Source organism: Condylostylus longicornis, unplaced genomic scaffold, assembly GCF_029603195.1.
Source record: "Condylostylus longicornis isolate FDR11 unplaced genomic scaffold, ASM2960319v2 ptg000135l, whole genome shotgun sequence".
In the NCBI taxonomy this organism is placed as follows: Eukaryota; Metazoa; Arthropoda; class Insecta; order Diptera; family Dolichopodidae; genus Condylostylus; species Condylostylus longicornis.
This window is the reverse complement of record NW_026578103.1, coordinates 7,409,463-7,437,060: the sequence shown is the minus strand read 5'-3', so window position 1 is coordinate 7,437,060 and position 27,598 is coordinate 7,409,463. Positions and strand designations below refer to the sequence as shown.

The window sequence follows — 27,598 nt, the reverse complement described above, 5'->3', positions numbered from 1 at the left end:
AAATTTTTCGAAAATTTTTCGAAAATTTTTGCTGAAAACCAATCAAAAAATTTTAAAATTTATTTTTGAACCAACCTCCATAAAATAGACTCTATAGTGAAAAAAAAATGCATTTTGACAAATGTTAATATTTATATTTTACTTTTGCCTTCTGTTTAATTTTGTTTTTTCGTTTTGCATTATGCAATTTATAAAAAATTATGCATTAAAACAAAAAGTTTAGTTGCACTGTAACAAACAAAATGATAAAGCGGAAATGCGTAACCTTATTTTAAGCTGCAGGGATGCTCTTAAATGACTAGCTTTTTCTTTTCTATATGTACAACAAAAAAATTTGCATAAATTGTTATTGTGTTTTGAAATAAAAGTAAAATTTATTAGTAAATATAAAAGTTTTAAAAATTCATCATGTCATTATGGACATACATATGTTCATATGTAGATATGATTCTAAAGTTAAATCGTAATTTTAGAGATAATTGCTTATATATAGGTGAAGAGATAAATAAATCGCGTTGTTCTATATCAGTAATTTAATTATTAACTAGTTGTTAAATACAAATTTTATTAAGTTGTAAAACTATCGAAACATGAAAACTTGAATGATTTTCACTTCAGTTCTTGCTATTACGTTCAGTTGGCATTGCGGTTACTGTAATACTACACAACTCATTATAACTTTGCAGTGCGTATTACTAACGCTATTTGTACAATAATAGTGTCAATATTGCTGAAATGTGCTATAATACTGCAGTTACGGTGGTTGGAGTATCTAAACGTGTACTTAGAAAATTTACTGAAATAATGAAAAAATTCTATAATTAATAAAGAAAAATTTATGAAATGATAAATTAAAAATAAATTTCACAAATGACTTTTTTTATTGTTTTTCGAAAGTAATCACCTCATCAATATTTGTATTTTGGGTATAATCGGAAAGTAATCAATGCAGCATCGATGTGTAATCATGTACGAAAATGCATCAATGCGGTAATATTTTAAAATTTGGTTTCCAGAAATGTCAAAAATACGCATCGTATGCGCGTAATATTAAATCAGCTTTATATGAGTTTTTTTTTTTTTGTGATTTTGTATTGATGCAAAGTTTTTTAAATGGAAGCTGAGAAGTAAATAATTTATTATTTTAATTTAATAATTAATACAGCTAATTATTTCTCTATATGCACGGTATTAATATTTTACAATGTTCCATTATATTAAAATCTGCAAAACTTAATTGAAATTAAAAAAATTTTTTTAATAGATTTTCAATTCTTAATAATAAAAATACTTTTACACAAAACCTTTTCAAAATAAACGCTAAAAAACTTATGATTTAGAAAGTGTTCAAAAATGTTAAAATAATATTGCATCAGCAAGGTAAACGCATCACATCGGTATAGCATCAACAACTTTTTTTCTGCATCGCCGCTGCATTGATGCACATTTTTGATTAGTTTGTGATTATACCCATCTTTTTATTATATTTAGACGATTGACCTCAAAAATTCTGACCCAGTTACAGACTACATGCTTTCACAGAGCATAAATTGGTTTACAAATTAAAAATGACACAATATTTAAATATTTTAATAGCTTAACCAAGCAAAATCTAGTGTACTCAAGTTGGTAGCTCAAATAATTCATGACGTATTGTGATAACGAACAATCATATTCCAAATGCAATCAAATTATTATTAAATGTCATAAATTTTATATAAGGAAAATTTAACATTTCCGATATTGTTTACTGTTTATGCATACGTACATAAATAAAATAATAAATTTGTAATCTTTCACTGTCAGCCAAATAAAATTTCATTGTTGTAGCCGAAAATTGATTTATTTTGAAATTATATGGTCAATCTTATTTTAAAAAGATAAAAAAATACTTCAATTTCATATTATATTAACAAAATTTTCTAGTAATTTTTGATATGACATTTAATCAGTTTAAATTTTTACAGTTAAAAATGATAAATTTTTATGACATTCTGTCATAAATTTTAATTTGAATCAGTTTGATTTTATAACATTATTTTATCATAATTATATTAAGTATATTAAAGGCGGAAAACACTATAGAAAATAATAATAAATCACTTTTCATTTTATACTCGTATGTTTTCATTAAACACATACTTATACACTTATTAATAAATAAATGCAGTGAAAGTTAAAAATATTTGAACGCGTTATCGCACTTTTATTGAAGTAATTTAAAACGAAGCTAGATGAATCAAATAAATCAAAATTCAATCATAATTTCAATTATTGCTCATTGCGAATTTTTTTTTGCCCTCTTTGTTGTTATCAATTTTATCAATTATTTTTTCAATAATTTTTATTGAACTTTTACTATTGAAATACACATAAAAATTTACTACTGATTATTGAAATTTCAATGAGACAAACATAAAATAAAATTTTATGATTTAATCAGCTTACAGTAATTGTAAGCAAAGTAAATTAAGTTAAAGGTTCTTAGGGTTTCATTGATTTTGAAAATGTTTTCACTTAAAAGATCACCCAAGTGTAGTTGACATTTGACATCAGAAGTACATTTTAGTAATCAGACTTTAAAATAAAATTTATTTTTTTTAATTTTACTTATAATAATTAAGAAGTAAAAGAATGTCACAATAAGTCAAGGGAATTAAATAATGAGGTTGAGTCCTCTCACATTGCAGTTTATTAATTTTGGAATATTTTGTATTAATCATTGATTATTTCAAATAAGCCGAGTTTGACAAAACTTTGTAACAATGTGCTTAATAGGGTTCTTCAAAAGCAAGAAAATAAGAATTTATTTTTAGATTTACAAATTTCTACTACATTAAGCATAGATTGTGAATATACTGTATCTTAAGGCATCTAGGTCTAAGAATTTACTCGTATTACATTTATAATAATTACAAGAACGTTGTGCAAGTATTCGATGGGCTATAATCATTAATACTTAAAATATTTTTATAAAAAATTCGGAAACAAAATATTATTTAGTATGCAAAGATCTATTGATTTATTGGCACATTTCCTATAAAATATTAAAAATTTGACTTAAAATAACAATATGTTTACAGCACCCCATATTTTTATTACAAAGTTGTATTAATATATTTTTCAAATAAAACGTTTACCGTTTAATGTATCTTAGCATGTTAACTTAATATTTAAATGAAATTAAATTTTCAAACACTCTGTATACACACACAAATAAATAATAATTTTATCGCATATGTTATTTTCATATTAAAAACATCTTTATGTTCATATTGTCTACTATATAAATTATTATTACAAGTCTTTTATTTAACTTATTACAGATATTAATTAACTATATAGTTTTAATTAACTTTGTTAGTCAATTAACTTTTTATTACTTAAGTAAACGTTGATCAAACAAATGGTTTGTAAAGTAGCACATTTCGCTTAAACCGTGAAGTTTGTTTAAAAATTTCTTTAAAATAGTGATATTTTTCTTACAATATTTTAGTAGAATAAACACTACATATATGGTCCCATATTGCATACTTTTCGGATGAAAATAAAAAAGTCATTAAGATAATGGTCATCGAACTTAACACCTAATTGACGAAATCCGGTTAATTATAGTGATTTTTTATATATTTGTGGGAACACACATTAGTTTCTTGTTTTAATGAAAATTCAGAAAACTTTTCAGTTTCAAAGAAATAGTAAGTTGCCGTAAATTGAAATCCTTTTCAATTTTGTTTTCCAAAAAACCCACGCAAGCAAACCCACAGACGAATGGGCAGAATAAAACTAAAAGGATAAATAAGTACTCCAAAAATTTCATTGAAAATGTACCAAAAATGAATTGAAACTTTTGTCATTTTTCTGTATAACTCAGTTTAAAAAAAAATTTAGTACTTATGTACATATGTGCATATATAGATTTGAATTGAACATTACGGTATTTGAGAGTGTAAAAAACTAATTTATCTTGTAAATAAATTTGTAATTTCAGTTTTTTTCACAATTTTTAAGAATTAAGGAAAGTATGCACAAAAATTAAAACTTGATTATCTTTCTATAAAAGCTTTAATGGAAAATCTGAGAAAAACCATGACATCAGAAATGCAATGTAGAATTATTTTAGTACTTAAATTATAAGTGCGAATTACAGCATTAGGTTGGTTATTCAGTGTTATTGCAATTATGATATAGAGAAAACTAAAGCAAAAATTTTAATTTTAAATACCACTTATGAACTGGTCACAAGCAGTCAATATGAAGCCAGGCTTACAGTATTGAAGGACGCAGTGTTTTTCGATGTATTTTAATTATAAATTTAATTTATCTCACAGAATATGAGACGTAAATGCACAAATTATGAAATTTTGTATAATTTCTGATTTGTTTTGGAAAATTCTAAGTAAAAAAGGATCAAATATTTTAAATTAAATTAAATTGAATAATAATATAATAATTGCGTTTTATTGTAGAGGAATGCTGTTGCTTCTCTAAAAGAAAAGAAAGTATAAAACCAAGAGCTTTAAATGTGAAAAAAAATGAAATCTTAGCGAAATTTATTGATGCACTTTAAAATATGCTTGCTACAAGAGAATTTAAAGTTCTAAGCCAAGAGAAGTTAAAGTTCTGAAAAATTTGGATCTCTTAAATCAAACATTGATTCAATTATTTTATAAAGATTTGATTAACTAGCAACAATGAATTATGTTAAAGTAAATTAAACAAACATCCATTCCAAAATAATTTTATGCCTTGAGAGATTTGTATAGAAATGTAATGCCACTTATAAACTATACTTGAGTCTATAAATTTCAAAAACAATGAATTTTATGTTTGTCCTATAAAGTATTATTAAACGACTTTAAGCGTCATTTTTGCGTAGGGCAACAATTCGAATTTAAAAATAATTTTATTCCTTTTTGTCCTACTTCGCTCCTGGGACGAGCATAGGACTGGTTCATGATATTGTAGATACCCGAACCAGTTTCTTTCGTCATTTAGCTTACTAGGTAAGTGACGGGCTTATTGTAGTTAATATTATTTATATATGTAATTTCAATAAGTTCAGTAGCAATACAAGTAAATTGAAAATCGTACCTTTTACAAACATTGTATCTTTTATGTAGATTTAAGAATTCTATGTACTTTCACTTTTTAATAAAAAATTGTTAATTAAATATTATGTATAAATTTTCCAAGTTTAATTAAAAATTATGGGATAAGTAAATTAACATCTGAGTAAACAATTATATTGATGAAGTTTAACCTTGGAGTTAAACCTTTAAAATTAGAAAAATTAAAAATTTATTTCTTAAAATTAATTATAAAACTCATAAATTATTTAATGTTGAGTATGTATATGTATGTAAATATATAATTAAGAATATTAGAAAAAGGTTTAACGCAAAATTTTATATGCATAATTATAATAAAAATATTTATAGAAATTATTTATTTGTTCTAGTGCCAGATCACGATACCAGCTAGTTGTACTAACAATAGTTGGTTGGATGGTTCTAGAATTAAGAATTTCAATTAGAAGAATCCAAAATTGCCTTTAATCAAAAACCCTTTAAAAGATTTTTTGTAATATCTAAGATACTCGTAGTCTTGATTTAAAGTTCGTATATATATACTATAGGGTTAGACACTGTGGGGTTAAGTTGAATATTCTTTGTCATTTTCAATTTTAAATTAATAAAATTTCATTTCGTATCAAAATTTGTATATATACTTACATACATGTATATGCATATGTATAATTCATTTGTAATATAATCTAAAGTAAGAATATTATTTTTCAATTTAACGTTTGATTGCAAAACGTGAATCTTAAATTTTAAATATAAAATTTCAAATTGTACATAACCTTAAATAAAAAAAAATTAAGTTGGAACAATTTTTTGATTTCAGTTGTAAATTTGTTTTTGTATTAAATGAATGACAATTTTCAATTTTGCTTTGTGTAAAAGATTTGTGCTAAAAAAAGATTGGCGTAAAATTATTTTTTAGATTAAAATTCTGCAGCAAAAGAATTTTTAATAATTTGGATTTGAAAGATGAAAACGTGGATTTTTTTTAAGTAAAACAAATTGGTAAGCCTACGTTATTTATAATTAATTTTACATATTTTGTGTATACTTATTAAAAACATGTAATTTCAACATTCGTGCAAAAGTGTCGAAGTATAACATTTAGAAAATTTTGAAAACTAAGAAAATTTTAAACTCCTCCATAATTTTAGCAGAATACGTTCATGGCTAAAATGAATGTAACATTTGTAAATTGCAACGAAAATACTTTAAAATTTATGAAAAAATAAATCACCGCCAATCAGTCAGAAATTTGGTATAGTATCGTAACTGGAATGGATTCAAATGAATTTAGACACTAATTATTGGGTTTGGATGTTTATTAACAAAAAAAAAAAATGTCCACTTACTTCTGGAAAAAAATTATTTTATTCAATCAAAAAATTGAAGTTTAATTTTTTTTTTAAACAAAATCTCAAAAGAAATTTCAAAAAATCTTTATCATTTTATCACAATTTTTTCAAAGTGACCATTTCTAATAAGTTGAAAGAGTACACTAATTAAAAGTGTGCTATTTATAAATTAAAATTTTTGTCACACCTTTCATAATTAATACCATCATTTTGGTGTAATAGATCTGCTGATCCGTTCTAAAACTGAGTTTCAAAATACAAGCACAATTAATATTATAATAGATTTTTATACAGCAACAACTGAATAGAAAAATTAATTCTAAACTTAAATGTTATATTTTTGTCAATTAATTGGTAAAATACATCACAAATGAATATGTACTTATAAGCGCTAAGTGTTCGAGTTTAAATTCAAAAATAGCAAATTTCATAGGCATTATGCTGAGTAATTGCGTTAATTTGAAAAGTATAACTGCAATTATAAAAAACTGTAGAAATATTTAGAAATACCTACATTATTTGTGGAATTTTAGAAATTTTCCCTTTTGTTTTAAGTAATGTCATTTAACCGTAGATTGTTTAATTTTTTTAATTAAATAAGAAGTTCATGTTTTATTTAAAATTCAAAACTTTTACTCTTTCCTATACGTTACACTTAAAATTTTAACGAAAGGTATGATAAAAGTTTCCACGAATTTTAATTAAAATTTATTGCATTTCAATTAAAATTTAAATGGTTACGCGATTTATTCATTTTTATTACTAAATATAAATTAAAAATTAATTAAAAAAAATAATCTTTACATAGAAAATGATAGTAATGGATTATTAAACACCTGTTAATAGTATTGAAAATCGTATATTGATTTCAATTTTTATATATATGTAGGTGTATAAGTTACAACCAATTTTTTACTAGCAATTCACAATCTTATTGTGCATAGAAGTTACTTTAAGTACAAATAATGTAAAATAAAACTAATTAATGTTAATCGAAATTGCTTCTGTATTAATTTACAATATTCTTTTTCTGAGGTTTTTTTTATATAATTATATAGTAATAAAATATTAATATATCTGTAGTATTTATAGCAAATTGTATAGGATTTGTACCATATTGACAATTAAATATTATGTAATCAGACACGTGTTTAATTCTTTAAAATTAATTTTTTTATCACCTGTTCAAAACCATAAAATTTGTTAGAATATATACTTATTTCTATATACATACGTTCTACATACACTGTGATATACGCACACTGTGGTGAATATAATTATTTTAATATCATTAACAGGTAATTAAGTAAGTTTCATATAAGTAATATGCAATTAGATTAAAGAATTATGAAGAAAAACTAGTTTTAAAATTATTATAATCTTTAAAAAATTATTTAAGCTATAAAGAAACATATTTGCACGTGTGCACATTCATAAAAAATAATTTAATTTTTAACAATATTTTACAAACACACAGAATTTTCAGTCTCTAATATAGTTATAACTAGATCTGACACACTGGATCTTAATTGCATATAGTGATGTCTTAGATTCAAAAATCTTTTTTTTTTCAAATGAGCCTCAACTTCAAATTGTATTTTGTTGAGCTTACTATAGGCTACCTATATAAAAATATAAAATGATTTTAGCTATACTGAACTTACAATCCCAAAAAAAAGAAATTTAAAGAAAGTTAGCTATATAATTAGTGTAATTGCTTTTCAACTAGATGCTTATGGCGAGTCAGACACTTTTATATAACGGCTATAAATAATACAAATGACATCTTATAGGCGGTAGGTATTTTACTTTATGTGTCATGTTTTATGAAACGGCATGTAATTCTATAGACATTAGCTTTTCAGTAAGCGCAATGTGTAAACAATGTCTCTATAACAATTATAATAGAAGCAATATGATCTAACGAAAAGAAGTACGGTCAAACAAATCTTTAAGTCTATAAAACTTATTATTAAGGCTAAAAATTGAAATTAATTTTTATTTTTCATCCTCCCAAAAGAAGATTCTTAAATTGTTACAAAAACTTTTTACTCATGTTACTTCTCAAAATTTTCACATATTCACATATAGATTTTTTTAATAGCATTGAAAAAATTGATCTTTTCATTGAAGGAAGAGAAATATGAAAATTTTAGCATAAATAGCCATACTCACACACACAGACATAATTCTTCACAAAAACTCGAAATATTAATTGAGTTAAAAAATTCACTAGAAAAATTTTAATCTAATCAAAAATATGAAATTTAATAATGAAAATTGAAATAAATTAAAAAAAAAAGATAAAATCATTTCTTTCTTTTTGCTATTTTCTAATCAGAATTTTAAAACAAATCGATTTATACCCTATTTTATTAAATTTTTAAACTTTCTAGGAATATTAAATTAAGCCCCAATTAGAAATCGTTTCAATTTAAAATTATTGTATCGTTGAATCAACAAGATTGTAATAAATGTCATAATTTTTTTTCAAATCATAAACCATCGTTTTAATCAGATTGATCTAGTTTTGCATATACAATGTATACGGGTGTTTTAAAATCGGTGAGTTGAAAATTCTACAAGACTTAGTATGGCAACAATATTTGTTTTTTTCAAATCGTAATTAAAAATTGTAAAAAGAGTGTATTTACTTTGTCCAGTTATCAACAGATCAGTCAGTTTTTGTACTCTTTACAATAGCACTCGAAAACACTTTGTATCATCATAAAATTTGTTAAATCAAATTAAATTTTTCTTACCACGATATGGGCTTTGCACTAAAATACTGATTTGTATTTGTTTTTTTAAAGACTCCGAAAAGTATTAAGTACTTTCACAGAACGCCTTACTTACGGTTAAATAATTTGCCAAAAATTTAATGTTAGAAATTAAGACACTGAAATAGCTCTACTTAAAGAAAAAAGTGACTTGAAAGTTGAAAAAAGTAAAGTGAAATAATTATGTAAAAATTAAAAAAATTGGGAGAACCATAAAAAAGCTGTATATTAATGTAAACTGTTTAATAATTTAAGAAGATTTGTAAAAGAAGTTCACATGCTTAGTTTTTAAAAGGTAAACTTATTCTGGTTAATCTGATTCAATTAAAGCGTTTAACAGGACTATAAATTGAATAACCGCAAGCAGATTTTGTTAGTAAAAGTTACAGTTTTTACAAAATTCAACAAAATCAAACTCCTTAAACGCGATATGTTCAATAAAAAGGTTGCAAAGCAGTATAAACGTCATATTTTTAATTCACCCAATCTATAAATTTGAAAAAGGTGAAAGAATAGGGAAGAGTAAATCGCATGGCAACGATTCTGTATATTTTGCTAATGCTTTTTTGGAAAAAAATTTTTAATATCAATTCTATTTTACGGATCACTTTGTATACAATAAGAAGGATTATGTTATGGCACCAAATTTCGCATGTCGCATGTTCAAGAAAGCAAAAAAGAACTATTTTTAGCGAGATGTAAGTCTACCGGTCTCTCAATAAATGCACGTGTATTCAAATTTCGGCTAAACTAATTTTGATGAAATTTGATTTGCATACAGAAAGAAATAATGGACCAATTTTTTGAACCGGAATATTTCAACTTAGGTTGCTAAATCAGTGATTGTTTTTTAGAAAAACTTGGACTGGTAAAATATCAATTTCCGAAATTTTACTAGATGCACATTTCATATTTTTTACCATCTCTAAGAAACTAATTAATGCCATTTCTTTTAAAATTCTTTTCTGTTTACCTCAGGAACTAACTAATGAACTTTCTAGAGAATTTAGATGGTTTATAATGAGATTCTATTAAGAATTCAGATTTTCATTTTTATATGTTAATTAAAAACTAACAAGGTCGGTCCGTTTAAAATTGAAAGTGGTTATGGACAATTTTATAAAAAATATTTTGCCATCGATTGTGTCGTTGACTAAATCAAATTTTTTTTATAAAGCGAAAATTTATGATCCAGACTCAAGTAATTTTTGTTTATATTTAAATTAGTCGTTTATATCATTACCCAATAACAATACACTAAACAATAAACTAATTTAAAGTTCAAGATGAAAACAAGAAGAAAAAATTAAATAGCATCATCATATGCGCATAAATCTGAATTATATTCAAGTCTGTATGTATATGTATGTTTTGTGTATCATTATAGTTGTTATGCGGATAATCTATTTAGATTTTAGATAGTCATAATTCGTTAGAATCTTTATTAAAAGATTGATATTTGGTTGATCATGAGAGTACTTGTATATTCACAATCGTGTTGTTAATTTACAAAATAATTGTAATTGCTGAATATATTTTTCAAAATAACTTATAAAATTTTTGAAAATTGAAAATATCGCAAACTGAGAACAAAAATTTTTCTATTCAATTAAGAGATTTTCTTAAAAGATTTCTTAATTAAAAAATTTTCTCAGTCTACATGAAAGTGAAATAATTTAAACAAACAATCACTTAAAAGAGAACATAAAAAAGAAAAAGGTTTTCTAAAGCATTTTGGATTCTCATCGTCTCGATTTAACTAAATATGGAATAAATTCAGGATATGAGCAAGCAATAAACTTAATATTGTTAATCAGGCTAATTGTGAGTATATGCCTTAAGAATTCTTTCGTACAAAGAAATAATCTTTAATAATATTAAATTTTTAATTATTATGATGAGAAATATTACGTTGTTTCTCGTAATTATAGGGTTAAAAAACAGTGTGATACCTAATTAAAGCCCACATCTAATTCAATTAATTATGCCTCTTACGTTATAGCTTAACAAATATAATGGTGATAATTCATATATTAGGATGAAAATTTACAAACGCATCCAGATAGATCCTATGAACTGAATAGAAAACCACATTTACCATACAAGGCGTACACTCCACTACAATTTCATGAATATTTTAATTTATCATTTACAATTTGTATTCGTCGTCATATGATTTAAAAATACTCCAGTTTATCAATTAATTAGCGATTTGTTATTAATTTAATTGAGTTTTATTGTTTAGAACCCCAAATTATTTCTAATATTTTAAAAGCAATAAAGATTAATAAAGCAATATTTCTATAAAAAAAAGACATTTAGGCATATTTCGAATTTTTTAAAACAAAAAACATGTGTATGCCTACCGGTATTAATACAAACAGTATACGATATACGCAATAAAGGAAGTATTGTGTTTCACATTTCGAAAATAAATTTGCCGTGATTTTGATAATGGTTTGAGTATCCGAATCATCCGAGATAATGATCTGATTTTCAACTTTTATCTCTTAACTTCACATTTCTGTTTTATTGGATACTAGAACGTCAGGGATTTTTATTAAGAATCAGTTTTTTCGTTTTTAGTGGCATCTCGCAACATAAAAGTTTATTAAATTTCTTCAAGTTTAAAATTAGTTTGCATAGACTCTTTTTCATAATTTCGGAAAAATTTTACAATAGGTAATAATAAGTATTTGTAATTATCATGCTATAAAAGGCGAAGTTTCACAATCTTCTAATATTAAAAAAAGAATTAAAATTTAAGTGGTATTTTCGTTGTCAAATAAAATAATTTCTAATTTTATTACCACTTGTAATGGATTAACATAAAAGAGAATTATAATTATAAATTGATTTTATTTTCCAAAAAAAAATTGAGTTGATCATGTTAACTCTGCGACGCCCTTACGAACTTGTTATTCTTTAGGCGAAAAATTATTGCATAGCTAACTATGGGGCAGACAATGATTTTAATTACGCTGGTTTTTTTTTACAAATATTTTCAAAAGGAGTGACGAATTTATAATACCCTTCGAATATCCAATCGGACAGAATGTAATTTCGGAGAAATTTCAACACATACCAACCCCAATAATATATTTGCTTTGATATTTGCTGAGATATAGGACAATAACTTTCACAGCACTGATTCGATCGCATTCAATTAAAATAGGGCTCCGGGATTGACATACAGACAGACATGTTTAAATTGTTTCAGAAATTGATTCAGAATCAAAAAAATTGCTCAATGTCTAATCTTAGATCATTATTGCTTAGCGTTACTAACTGCAAATTTATAATACCCTTCGAACATACGTTCGTACGGCTACATAAACAAAATTATACGTAATTTTCATAATCTTTTAATGCATTGAACAACTTTAATTTTTCATAATTTTTTAATGATTATAAATTATATTTTGATTTTTACGATTTTTATTAAGTGTCGATCATATAATAAAATTAAAATTTTAATTATAAATTTAAAATTAAGTCATTAAAATTTTGATTTTTTCGAAATTTCCGTTTTATACACGAAATAAAAATTTATTGACACTTAAGTTTTTAAGTTTTTTTTTGAAGGTACCATTTTAGTGAAGCGAAATAAATTAATAAAATCAATTAAAATTATTTTGAAAAATGTTATTGAAAATTTTGACAATATTAAATTTTTGAATTCAATTTTACAGTGGTTTTCCCAAGTCAGATAAAATTTCAAGAAACTTGCAAAATAATCTTAAAATATTTTTTATTTCACTTTAACATTTAAACAAAACTGCGGTCATTAATAAATTTTATATTGTCAAATTTCATTTTATGTTGTTGCTGCGGTCATTGTATAAAATTGTATTGTATTGGTCATTGTATAAAATTATTGGATTATCCAATAGATTTTTATATCTATGTAGTGCCACTCTAAAAAAAAGTAAATAAATAAAGTGTTTTTTTTTTCAAAAAGAATTCTCTATCTTAATCCAAGTCGTGGGTGAATTTATATTCGAAGTTTTGAACTAAGCCAATTTTTTGTCATTTTCCATTTAATCAAAGACATTTTACCGAATCATAATAATAACGTAAATTAAGTTTTCTAAAAGCCTTACAATAAAAAATTAATTTACTAATTGCCGATACAGTTTAGGTGACAGCCATTAATATTTTCATTTGACTCATGTTTGAAAATTAAAAAAATATTTTTAAAGTTTACAAGCATCAAGTTTACAAGAATCAAATTGTACCAATACATTTTTTCTTGATTTATAAATTTCTTGTCATCTATTATTCGGTTGCTCTTACATTTTGATTCTAGTAATATATTTAATGGACTTAATTAAAGGACCAAAAACTCGCGATGAAACAGTATCACACCATTTTCATACTATAAACGCTTAAAGATTTTAGCATATTCATGTAATATAAGAACAAAATCTTAATTTTTTACTATATTGAAAAATTGTCATAAATACTGGAACCTATTCTAAGAAAGTACAATTACATTTTGAAATTATTAAATTCAAAACTTGAAAATTCCTATTACATATATGTACTTTCTTCCTGTTTATTCGAATCATTTTCTATTAGATAATATTTTAATTTTTCAACTGAATCTTTCAAAAATTTCACATATTACCTATTCAAAATATTCTACTTTATGTACGTAATTCATCAGATAACAAAAAAAAAAAAATTGTTAACACTATAAATGAGTATAAAATTGAGTCAGTAAATAGAAGATAATTATAATCATAGTACACTTAGTGTCTCTAGGTCATAATAATTTATAAGACAATTTTCATTTTTTTTTTTTCGTATTTGGAGCCCAAGTTGATTATAATTGTAATTTATTAAAAAGATAAAATGTGTTTAGCTTATTTACTTTTATAAATATTTATTTAATTTAGCAAGGAATTTTATTAAAAGTAATTGAATTTTTTTTTTATGTTTTCTTATGGATTTACTTTTTATTTAATTCGTAAGAATATATGAATGTATATAAAATTATGGAACACGTCGTATGCAAGTTTGACAAGAAGATATTTTGCTCTTATCACATGTCCTATTTTTTCAAAATTTATATTTAAATTTTATTATTTATTTACGACCGAATTCATTTATTCTGTGATCTATATTTGAAGAAATATTACAAAAGTCATTAACTGATTTTCAAAACAGTGATTTTCTTTTTGTGTTAATTTTTTTTTTATTTTGAAAAATTGTTTTATTACTAAAAGCATCGTAAATAATATGAGCGTACAAAAAAATATATTATGAGAAAATTGCATATATATAGGCGAGACCAAAATTTTGTTATCAGTACACTGTTCTAAAAACAATCGCTTAAAGAAATTTCAAACATTTTATGACTTTTTCTTTATTGAAATTTACGAATTGAAAATTGTTTTCTTTTTTAACAAGGCTTAATTTCCTTTCATTAAATTTTAACTTCATTTCAAGGCACATAATTCTGATTTATAAATAATTTAAACAAGATTTTAAAACTATTGTTATGTAATATATTTTAAAGTTGAGATTTGTTAAAATTATTAAAATATTTGTTCAAATATTTATTAAAAATATTCTTAGTGTTTTTACCCTATTATAAATATTATTTTACATAATTATTACATTTTGTTGTTAATAAATATTAAACAGAATCAAATTTAAATTTTGCATTAAATTTCTATTTAACATAAAAATTATTTTATTCAAAAGAATTAAAATCTTGGAATAAATTAAAAGAACAATAAAACTTTGAAAATTTTATAGTGAAATCAAATACATTGTTGCAAAATATTATAGCTATTTTTGAATTATGTATAAAAAAAAATTACGCCGAAACATATGCAATTTTTTCATAAGTAAAAATTTTATTCATTTACCACTGCACAAATATCTAATGCAGTTGTAATACATATTAGAAAGATTTTGAAATTGCATTATGTTAAGTATAAATAGCAACATATGTATGTGTATATCTTATTTATTTATAAACTTTAATTTCGGAAATAACGTTTATATTTGCAGAATTTCATAGCAAAACCATCGTGTTAGTATACATATGCATATTGTATCTCATTAGGGAAGAAAGAATTTCTTTAAATTTTATGAGAATAAAAGTCACTTGATTTTATTAAAGAAATCGATTAATTTTTATGATATTATTATGTTATTGTATTGTGGTTAACACTTTTGCACATAATTAATTGAAATTATAACATATTTATAATCATTTTATTAAGTATTAACCATTTAAATTAGAAAGCGTTCTCAATGAAATATACACTCTAATGAAACATCAATCACATCAAAGAATAAAAACTTTCAGAATTTCAATTCAAGTAATGCAGGGAAACATAAAATTTTATTTTGTTTCATGCTTGACCAGAGGGTTGACTATAACGCCCATATTAACATGGTCATAAATAAGTAGAATTCTGGATTAGATTTCTTTACGAGATAATCAAATCAATTTTCTGACCTCTTCGTTGAGAAACATCTTTATTTTTCGTTATCTTATTTATTATATGCAAGGCCTATATTGGAGAACGCATATCAGGTTTAGGCGCTTTACCGGCCCATTTCACATTGCGTGTATTAAGTTGGTCGAGTCACGTCAACTTGCCACCTTAACAATATAATCTATTCTATTAAATAGATTTGGGAACATTGGGCTCTGGTAGGGTAATTACCAATAAAAAACTTTATTCATAAACTTGTTTTGGTTAATGTTGTTTCATCTTTTTTGCTTGAATCATTTGTCTTTTTAAAAAAGTTTGTATAGTTTAAGACCGGTTGAACTTTTTTATCATTACAATATGGATATTTATCATTACAATATGGATTATGATTGAAATGAGCTGATGACTAATATGTTGCGTATAGTTAATTCTAATTCTGGTTCTTTTAATATTCGTATAAGTAAGACTGCTCTCAGATCTGTGTTTTTTTCTAAAAATTAAAATTAGTTTATAAAATATAAGTTTGGACTATAACTCATCTCTTACTTGTTATGAAAACAACATTTTATTATAAAAACAGAATTATTAAAATCACAAATTTAACAAACATACCACTTTCGCAAGTCTGATATAATTAATGAAAGTTATGACCTTATTTTTGTCAAAAAGTCTTTAATATTATTATAAATTGCCTACAATGTGAACAAATTGTCTGTCATATAATCAAAATAGAATTTATCATTTTGTAAAATGTTGACCATAAACCAAAACTATTAACCAAAATTAATATCATGAATAGATAATATGAGGTCAATTTATTTATTTGATTATAATATTATTTTGTATTGTAAAGTATAGCTTCCTAATTGAAATCTTTTTGACAATATTATTATCTTATATAAATAAATTATGATAACATTGTATTATTAAAGAAATTGATAAATTTGTAAGTGAACTTTAAAAAAAAAAACAAAAATTGTTTATTAACAGACAAAAAAGAATATTCTAATCTTAAATTATCATATTATTTGTATATACACATATGTTTATATATAATTTTACTTTGAGAATATTTAAAATGAAATTTGATAAGATATGATTAAAAATTTCGTGACAATTGGATTACTCTCTACATTTAATTCATTTTTAAAGGTTATGCCTCGCTATGAAAACGGTTACCATCTTAATTCGAGTTAATTTTAATAAAATTAAGAATTTATTAATTTAATAATAATAATTTCATAATAACTGTGATATATTTAATTTAAATACTGTTATAATTAATACAGCCACTAGTTTTGAAATTCTATAAAAACTAATCAAACAAATAATTTTTTATTTTCAGTAACAAATACCAAAAATCGACCAATATTCCAAAGAAATAAAGAATGAAATATTCTAAATATAATATGAGAAAACAAAATGTGATAATTTCTTGTAAAACTCATCCAAAGCATAATAAGTTAACCATAAAAATGTGATAATTAATAACAAAAATATTAAAACAAAAAATAAAAAGTATAAACGTGTTTTACATACAAGTATTCAATATAAACACTGCATTAGCTATTGTTCTTCTATTTTTTTTTATTATTTTACAAAAGCTCTAATTTAGTTCTAAATTTAAAAGTAAATAGTTAGTATAAAATTAAAAAAAAAAATATTACCAAAAATGAATGAAAATAACAGTGAGATTATAAAAAATCAGGTGTCTATTACTAAGACAACATCATTAGCCTCTATACCAACACAAATTTCAGCGACACAATTAAAATATCCATTAATAACATCGGCAGCACCATTAGCACGTGGTGAATCACTTTCTAGTACAACAAGTAGTGAGATTTCAAAAGGATTTTCAAAAAGTCAACCCTTTTTATATCATTCCTCTGACAACTCTAATACAGTACAAATGCCTATTACAATACAAAATATTTCTGCTTATAATGAAACAACAATAACGAAAATTAATAAAAGTGATAATAATGAAAATCATAATGAAAGTTCAGATGAAAAAAATTTTCATCGCAATAATAAAAGTAGTAATGAAAATAATGAAATGCAATTTGTTGAAGATTTTTGTAATAATAAAAATAATAATGATTTAAAATCTAATATTAGTTCTAATAATTTATATAATATCGAAAATAATGATGTATTCATCGAAACTGATATACAAAAATCAATTATATTAAATGGTGATCAAAAACAACTTCAACAACAAAACCAAATAGAACAACAGGAGGAAAAAGAATCATCGGATATTTTATATCAAAAATATATACAATCACAATTAGTGCAACAACAACAACAACAGCAGCAACAACAACAACAACATCATTATCACCATCATCATCACCATTATCATAATAACTCTGAATCATTGAATAATTCTCATCCTCATCATCATCCTCAATATTATTATCAAAACCAGCATTCTCAGCCATATAACCAACAACTGCAACATCAATATCAAAAACATTATCAACAACAACAACAATACCAACCTCAACAATTAATAAGATCATCGAAAAATCGAAAATTTATTGTGATACCAGCTAATTCTCCTATAGCTGAAAGATCAATTTCACCAAGTAAATCATTTGGAAGAACATTAAAATCAACATCATCATCATCATCATCTTCAAGTTATAATAGGATTCCACATTCATTAATATCATCGAATACAAAATCACTTAGTTCAATATCTGTACCAGATTCAACAAGTTCAACATTATCTGGACCAAATGCTATAAATTTATTTAAACAAAAAACTGATCATCATCATCCTCCCTCATCTGATCATCCGAGCGTACAATTTATTGTTGGTGATAGCTGTAATATTGAAAATAATGAAAATTTTATAAATAGCCTGAATAATAACGATATTATACCACCGCATAATTATAGGGGTAAGTTAATAAAAAAATAAAATTTAAAAAGAATTAAAACTAGTTAATTTCATTAACTTTTAACTTAAACTGTTCTTGTCTATTCTAAATTTATAAAATGCATTGTATTAAGATGTAAAGTGTATTATTAATTCAAATTCAGCTTTACATCTCTCTATACTTGCAATATGCACACATTCTTTTGTAGATATGCTCTCATTTTTCAATAGTATTAGAGTTTATTTCATCGACCCATCGATATTTTATTGCAAATTATTGCTCATACTGACGCAAGTACTCTTTTATATACAAAATCTAAACAATTCGTGTAAAAACCTAAACTATAAATATTAATTTTGATATTTATCATAAATAATTTTTAAGAAATAAAAAACTTGGAAAATCACAAATAAAAGGTCTATAGTGATGTGAATTACAATATGTGTATAAAAATCGCCTTAAAAAGTAAGAACGTGTAAAAGGAACGAAATAACATAAATTCGAAAATGTAAATTGGTTTTAAACAGATTCTTAAAAAAAGTTATTTTGAAGCCAATTGGGTTCATTTTCATAATAGAAGATTTTAATTACCTAAGCACTTTGTAATAATAACGCAGAACAAATTGGCGATATAACCAAACAATCGAATCAAAGAAGAAAAATAAAAAAATTTGTTTTTCCCTTGAACTGAACTCGCACTGATGACCTGCTTTTTTTCTAGATTTACGCCCTTACCAACTGAGATAACAACAAAGGTGTGAAAAAATTAAACTTTTCAAACATCTATTCTGCAGTTGTATTACAAAGTTTTCCTCGCTTTCATATTTTTGAACACTTTGTTTTTAAATAAATTCCCATATTTTCCATTTACGTAGTTCTTAAGTATTTAATTTACGTAGTTGTTGAGTCTGGTAGTTGTTTGGTCTATACTTTAAATGAATGTAGTCATAACGAAACTAATTTTATTTTATAAATGCCAAACTAGATTCGTAATTGATAGACGCATACTTACGTGTTTTTTTTTATCTAAGTAGGAAGATAAGATTTGTACTGCCTGCAGTCACAACAAAAAACAATCTAAATTTTAAACAAACTTCTTCTATAATATTGGAAAGCCGTTCTTCTAAACAATAAAATAGCACACACGCTATACTGACACGCAACTTACCATCCTCTTTCAAAGTAATCTGATTATACGCACCTGAAAGGCATGGTTCAAGATATTCCAGACACTATAATTAAAAACAAAAATCTTACAAAACAATTGAAAATATAAAAAAACCGGTTTTAAGACTAAATTTTGAATTTAAAAAACAGGCGTATTTTTCCATTTATAATTTGTCATAATTTTCTATATTTATGGTTGTTTTATGTGCAACAATTTAAAAATTAAGAAAGGAATTAAGAAGAATTTTTTATCAAATGAATTTAAAGAATGAGAAAACTCTATAGAATCAGAAGCATTTAGAAGTAATTTGAATTTTAAATTATTGTGATAAGTGTGATAAATTTTCCTCCCATATCAATCATAAAAATCTGTAAATAAAGCTATTATATCCCACGTACATCCAGTCATTCTTAGCTTTTAAAATTAATTTAATTGTCTGTGTTGTCCGTCTTTCCACAGAATTATTTCATAAAGAATCTACCTATTATAATGTTTGTAAGTTTACAAAATCCTAACCAACACCCATATTCTGTTAGCCGCATCATTTAACGTGATGGATTGTTTTTCAAAAATATTGGTATTTCCTGAATAAAATCAATTCCAAAATTCGAAATTCTATGCTGAAGAACAAATTTATTTCAATAATATTCTATCACCTCAAGTGATACAACTAACACAATATGCATGTAACAAACTACCCTTTAAGCTTTCTCAAAATACTAACTGAATTAGTATTTCAGTTTTGCATTTAATCATTTTCAAATTTTGCATTTGCCACAATAAAAACCTATGAATCTTTTAAGTTAAAATTTAGAATGATGTAAGTTTCTTAAATTCCTCTACATAAACTTTGTCTTTGCTCATGTTAATTGCACTAATGTATTTATTTTTACATATTTTATTTTTTTACATAACATATACGAGTATAGTACCTAATTTTCCTTTCCAAAATCCGTTTAAATTTTATTCGTCGAAAAAATGTGCTGTTTGTCAAAACTGTTCTATCGTTTTACCTTACTCAAATTTAAATTTGCATAGATAATAATTACACACATACATACATATGGCTTATACTTTTATGAAATAATTAAACTGTACTAAAAATTTATATCTTTATCAGCTTGTAGAAATTCATGAATAAATCATTTTAAATTCATTCTTGTTTCATATTGTTTAATTGCATTTTGAGATTTATCTTGTGCAGCACAATAAATTGCATTCCGGTTGAAATATATTTATAATAATTAAAATTAAAATTATTATTAACTACCTACAATGTAAATATTTTTATCTGTTCTTGTATTTATTAAAACACATTATATAAGCACATTATGTAAATATTACAAATTATTGAACCGGAGACATTCTTCCCTGGATGCAACAAAAGGTATTTAACCATTGTTACTCTGTCATTGTGAGAACATTTTTGATTATTAAATTTTTCAAATAGTTTCTATACAAACAAAATGCGCACTTTTCTTTCAATTTTCACTTTTCTATCACTTTCTTATGTGTAAAACAAATATTATGTTATGTAAATGTTTATATTTCATATAAAACAATTATTTTTCAATAATTTTAAAAAATATTTGTTAATATTTTAGATTCATTACCATCGACATTAGCAACTTACCAAAGCAACGAAAATAATATTAATTTTTATAATGTAAGATCTAATATGTCTCCAATTCATCAACCTGTTTTTATAGTTGGTGATGATGATAACAATTTCAAAAACGATTCAATTACAAATGATAACCTTAATATTAATACAAAAATAATAAATTCTAATGCCGATAATTTACAAGAGCAACAACAAGAACAACAGCAACTACAAAAGCAACAAGAACAAAACCAACAACAGTATTATTATTATAATCAACAAGAATCGGATGCTATTAATCATAATAAAAGACAAAATCCCAATAGACTAGTCGATATGGCGACATTAAAAGCTACAGCATTAACTGCTTCAATTTCTAATATTTCTCCAACCACTAATAATAGTAATTTACCTTGTATCACAATCGCATCTAATTCAACAACTAATTCTGTTGCTACTACAATAAATTTACAAAATTCAAATTTAAAAGCTTATAATTCATTTGATTCATCACATAATAATTTAATGACAGTTGCAAGCAACAGAAATTCTCAGCAACATATCTCAGATTCAACTTCATCAATGTTATTATTAAATCGTACAAATTCTCCAACATCATTTTATTCAACACATATAAAAAATCCAATAATTGGTGTTAGTACAACTGGTGAAAATCATATTATTAGTTATTGCAATTTCCCAACAATTTCAAGTTCTTTAAGTCATAATGCATTAGGGGTTGTAAAATATCGGCCAAAAAATCAGAATATTAGTATGAGATCAGTTGTATCAGGTATGAGTATATAAGTACATACACAATGCAAATAAACAATAAAAGAGAAATAAAATGTTAGGAAATACATACATACATATACAATTATGTAAATGTACTATAAATGTAGTTGTAAATTGAAAATTACCGTTATTCTTTACTACTATCATTATTTTGCTTAAAAGCAACTGAGATTTTTTTTTATACTTCTCGGCGCTAAAGTATCATTTGTTCTTTTTTATTATTTGTATGTACACATGTGTACATTCATTTTGAGTGTAATACACGTACATACATATATCTTTTATGCGATATTCATTAACTGTGAAACAAAAAAAAGCATAAATAGATAATAAAAAAGTAAAAAAAAAAATTTCACTTTAGTTTCGTCCGCCTATAATATGCAGTAATAAAAAAAAGCTTAACAGTTTTAATTGAGCTTTTGTTAGATTTGAATAGCCGTGCGCGCGCGTTGTCAAATCTGATAAAGCGTTGTCTTAAATAATTACCGTTATATTTTTTTAGTTAATTGCCAGGATTAATAGTAGTGATAATAATTCGTATACTATTTTTAATCTAATTTTATCCAATTTATCTAATTTCATTTTGAAGTATCGATTTTTATCGTTTGTGTTACAAAATATTAGTTTACTTTTTTTTAAGTATTTTTTTTTTGTAATTTATTATTTAAATAATTTATATTAATAATAACAAAGCAATATTTTAATTTCGCATCAAGCAATTTTTAAACAAATTCAGTAAGTCTCCACAACCCGTTACTTGTTCCCAAAAAAAAAAAACAAAAAATGAAAAAACAAAAAATTACGAAGTGCTTTCAAGAATGTCAAAATATAAAATTATCATAGAGTTGCCATTTTTTAATTTTAAAAATATGATAAAATTCAAGCTGTTAAATTTTTGAATACAAAGTATTTGTTTGATTAGGGCTTTCTCTGTTTTATAAAATTATCTTACACTTGTCTTTATTTTAAAGTACTGAAATAAAATTTTAATTATAATAAAATGAAATAGCTAAACATATACATTATTTCAAAGTTTAAAAATGATTCATTGGATATTAAAATTTTTAAATAATTTAACAATTGAAATGTGGCTCATTCACAATAATTATTGACTGAAAGTAATCGTGAAAAAAAAATGAATAATTAATTTCTTTTCACTTAAAATCAAAATTTTTATTGATTCTCATTCGAAACTGGTAGGAAATTAGTAAACGATTTATTTCATGTAAATTAATTCATGATATAACATAGTTTCATCTAATGAGATTAATCCAATAGAAATTTCTATAATTTCTTTCAATAATATTTATTTGCCATTTTTCTTTATGATTTTAATTTACTGTTTATACTATTAGTTTGTACATATATAGAAAATTTACGGATTTTGATTACAATTTACAAATTTTAAATGAAATGCTCATATTCCGAGAATTTTGATTTTGAATTTAAATATTTAATTCATTCTTTATAACATTATTAGTAAAATATATTCATTAGAGCTGTGTTAGGATAGTGCACTACGTGCCTTAAATTAACTAATTTTTCTCAGTATTTAAGTATTATTGAATTCCTATAATTCAGGTTGCTCTTCCTTAAATTCGTGAAGACAAGTTATTTGTGGAAAATGCTCAACTTTTAAAAAATGCATGATTAAACATTATAATTCAGTAATTATAGTTTATTAAATTTTTTAATAATGAGTTTTCTGTAATTAAAATTTATGAAATTTTTTACGTGTCGTCGTGTTTATTTATTCAGTAAATAAGAAAAGAAATTTTATTAAACAAAATATTTTGCACTGTCTACAAAATATCTATCTCTCTTACAAACTATTCTCCACTCTGTGAAAAAAATTTAAAAAATTTGGCAACACTTACTCGTAAAATATTTTAGTGTTTTTGAACTTAGTTTTTGTCTAGTACATTTTAGTTTAGATTTATTTTGTTTTTTTCCTTTTTTTTGTAATTTATTAATTAAAAGTGAATTTATTTCAAATAAAATTTAAAATTTTGTTAATTTTTATAGTACAAAATCATTTATAAAGTATAATAGTTTCTTAAATTTTTATTGTTTTTGTTGTTTTCCACAAAAAATTTGTATTAAAATTTTAAAGTGTTTTGTTATCAAATTTTATTTTTATTTTTTTTTGTATTTTTCTTTTCTATTTATTTTTGGCCATATGAATTTCATGAAATACTTATACATATTTTAAAAAATGATTGAATAAAAATATATACATACATATATATGAATAAAAAATATAAAACAAAAAAAAAACAAAAACCAAATAAAAAAAAAACATAAACAGCACATATACCAGATAATATTGCTGATCAACTTCAATTTCAACAGATGTCAGTACATTCAGAAGCAAATGGAAGCCATAATCATCGAATATTACGAACAAGTTCCTATATATTTGACGAAAAAGATAAAAATTCTCCACAAACAAATACGATAGCATATTTAACACCACCAATTAGTAGTCATTTTGGTGGTAAAATATTTTCAGATGCTAATTCAGTACGTTCATTAGCATCAATTGGAGTTGGTTCAACGGATGGTAGAAAATTAGTTATAAGACATGTACCGAATTCACCAACAGAACTTCTTAAAATTGTTAATCCACCACCACAACCGTAAGTCAATATTTTTTTTTTAATATTTTTGTTCTCTTTTTTATATGAATTACGTATAACATTTTGTCCTTTGAATTATACATTTATATCTATATAATATTTACGGATAATAAGAATAATTTTGTGGATATAAAATATTATTTAGTATTATTGTTGTTCTTATTGTATGTGTATACTTATGTGATGTTCAAGGTAGAGTAAACAATAACAAAATTTACTTAACCTTTACACTAATCTGATATACCGTATTCTTCTTGCTATTTATTTTTCTTTTTCTCTATTTATTACAAAAGAAGAAATATTTACAAAATAGTTAAGTTGAATTATTTAAATTATAACCAGTTCTTAAAATGCATCTGCTATAATGCAGAAATATTAGGTTTAAAGCGGTTTATTATCAACGAATTTATTGAAAATTAAGTGTTAAATTTTTAATGAATTATTGCAATACTCGTAATATTCAACGTTAGTACACACTAGTTCTTATAGTGAATATTAATTCAAGTTTAAAACGTATTTAAGTCAAATTTTTGAATTGATTAATGTAGGGAGTAATTAAATTTCAAATTAATGTTAGGTCAAAGTAAATTTCCGAAATTATATTTTATTAAATATTTTGCATAAGTATTAAAAAAAGTCAACCCAATTTGAAAGGAAATTTAAGTACCTGCTTCAATAATTTATATGTGCACATTTTAGTTATTGAAACCAGCTTTTATTAGCATACAGTTCAAAATATAGCAAATTGGTAAATTTTAATGCACCCCAACAATCTCACACTCCAGTTTTTACATTTATAGTCTACGCTCCAATTTCCCAGCAGTGAATCATAGAGAATTCTTGTATGAGTTAAGCTTTGCAGAAAAATTAGGAAATATCCTATTATTATTATAATGGCTACAAGTGTAATGTTATTTTAAAATCAATCAAATAACTATTCTAATTATTATAAGTAGCATGTTAAATACCTTTTTTTACTTTGATTATATACCTATACAACTCTCTACCCTCCTCCTGACATTAATTAGTTCATATAAGCTGGGGTCTACTGTATATACTTTAATAATATAAAATACTTTTCATTACTTTTTCGTAATATTTATTAATAAACGCACACCATAAAATTCTTTAGTAACAGAGTAAAATTTTAAAAATAAATTTCTTATATATTTAAATTTTTTCATAAAGAAGAATGTAGAAGATATGTATTTCAGAAGAATATAAGAATTTGTATAACATTAATAATATAATAAACATGTTTTATAAACGTTTGGTTTCAAAGAATCGAAGTTTTAATTAACCCTTTCCTTATAATAATCATTATTTGATCGTATATTGCAAAAGTGTTGTATAAATCAATGATTACAAATTGAATTAATGAACTGTATTGAAAGCAGATAATACCTGTGATAACCTTTCATAGATAATGATTTTAAAATTGCCCTTAAAGAATACAAAATTACAGTTATGTTTGGTACACACATTGCTAAGTATAATAAATTGCTATCCGTAATATTACATATGTACATGCAATAAGAGAGGTATTGCGATCACATTAAATTTGACATAAATATCTAGATTCCAATGTGCATTTCTGTATCTCTTTTTTCGGCTGAATGGCATTTGCGACGGGTTTATTATGTCACTTTAGTTTTATACATGCATAACACCTTAAAATTATATGTACATATATCTATCATAGTGTATATTTAACATTTAAGCGAAAATAGCAAACTTCAGGGCATGGAAACAATTACTATTAATCTGTTAAGCTAGTTTTTCTTAGACAACTCGATTTACTGTGCTGAATTAATTTCAAGCGAAGACGCGTATTTACGAAATTTTATTAACAGGGAAATTTTCGTTTTTTGCTTAACTTTAAATTTCATAGCAAATGCAATTTTCTTTTTCGGCATGACCACAGACATCTTTATTCTCACATTATAGGAGTACATTATATGAATCTATGGGCTTGACGCACATGTACGACATTAACTAAGACACGAACTTTTGAAATTGACGCATATATACGACATAATCTCTTAACAGGAAACATACATTGAGAATACATTCTACATTGAGAAATAGATTTGAAAAGCCGAGCTCCCAAATTTGAAATATTTTTTTAAAGGCTTTTCAACTATCTTATACATTAAGATCCTCTATAGCTAAAGTAATAAAAATAATTTTACCCGATTTTATAAAAATATTCTTTAGAATACGGTGCAGTTGTGTGCTGATCACATCTATTTAATTTTTTCGCTATCAGTTAAATTTATTTCTCATTTTTATGTTATTATTATAAGCAATATATGTATGTATGTACAGCGAAATACTTTATTATTTGCACAAAATTATTTCAATAAAAATATTTACAATTATCAGATTATTACTATAAAAGTTTATAATCTTAAGAAAAAGACAGCAATCTATTTAAAAAAAAAATAAATACTATATAATGACAGTTATAGTCAGGGTTGCTAAATAGAAAATGCTAAATTGCTCGAAAAAAGGTTTAAATCACTTTATTTTTTTATAACTCTAGTGCTGTTCTAGTTAGTTCTATTCAACTTGATTTCTTCAAGAATTTTGAAAACGTTCAACCGCTTGTAGAGTAGTTTATCAACCATTTGAAGATTGAAACTTAAAAAAAAATTTTAAATTTAAATAAATTTTTAGTGTAAGTGTCCAACATTTTTTCGTAAGGGACCAACCAGAATTTAAACAAAGTTTAAAATCAGTTTTCTGTTTACCCAAGAATAAAAATGACGTTTACATGACAAATAATAAAAAACAATTTTTACAAAAAAATTGCAATTGAA

At 24.0% G+C, this 27,598-nt stretch overlaps 1 protein-coding gene across 7 annotated transcripts in view; it reads left to right on the top strand.

Moving 5' to 3' along the window:
- Positions 1–27,598, top strand: part of LOC129614982 (sodium- and chloride-dependent GABA transporter ine) — a 60,594-nt gene that overhangs the window by 6,358 nt on the left and 26,638 nt on the right. For 3 of the 7 annotated variants that reach the window (XM_055529983.1, XM_055529981.1, XM_055529982.1), the window contains exons 2-4: positions 17,026–18,592; positions 21,344–22,135; positions 24,446–24,776. In XM_055529983.1, coding sequence (XP_055385958.1) covers positions 17,353–18,592; positions 21,344–22,135; positions 24,446–24,776 — 2,363 coding nt within the window. In that variant the 5' untranslated portion in view covers positions 17,026–17,352. Of the gene's footprint in view, positions 1–5,980; positions 6,093–17,025; positions 18,593–21,343; positions 22,136–22,368; positions 22,873–24,445; positions 24,777–27,598 lie in introns of those variants that run through there. The other 4 variants (XM_055529984.1, XM_055529986.1, XM_055529988.1 and 1 more) reach the window with 4 other exon arrangements.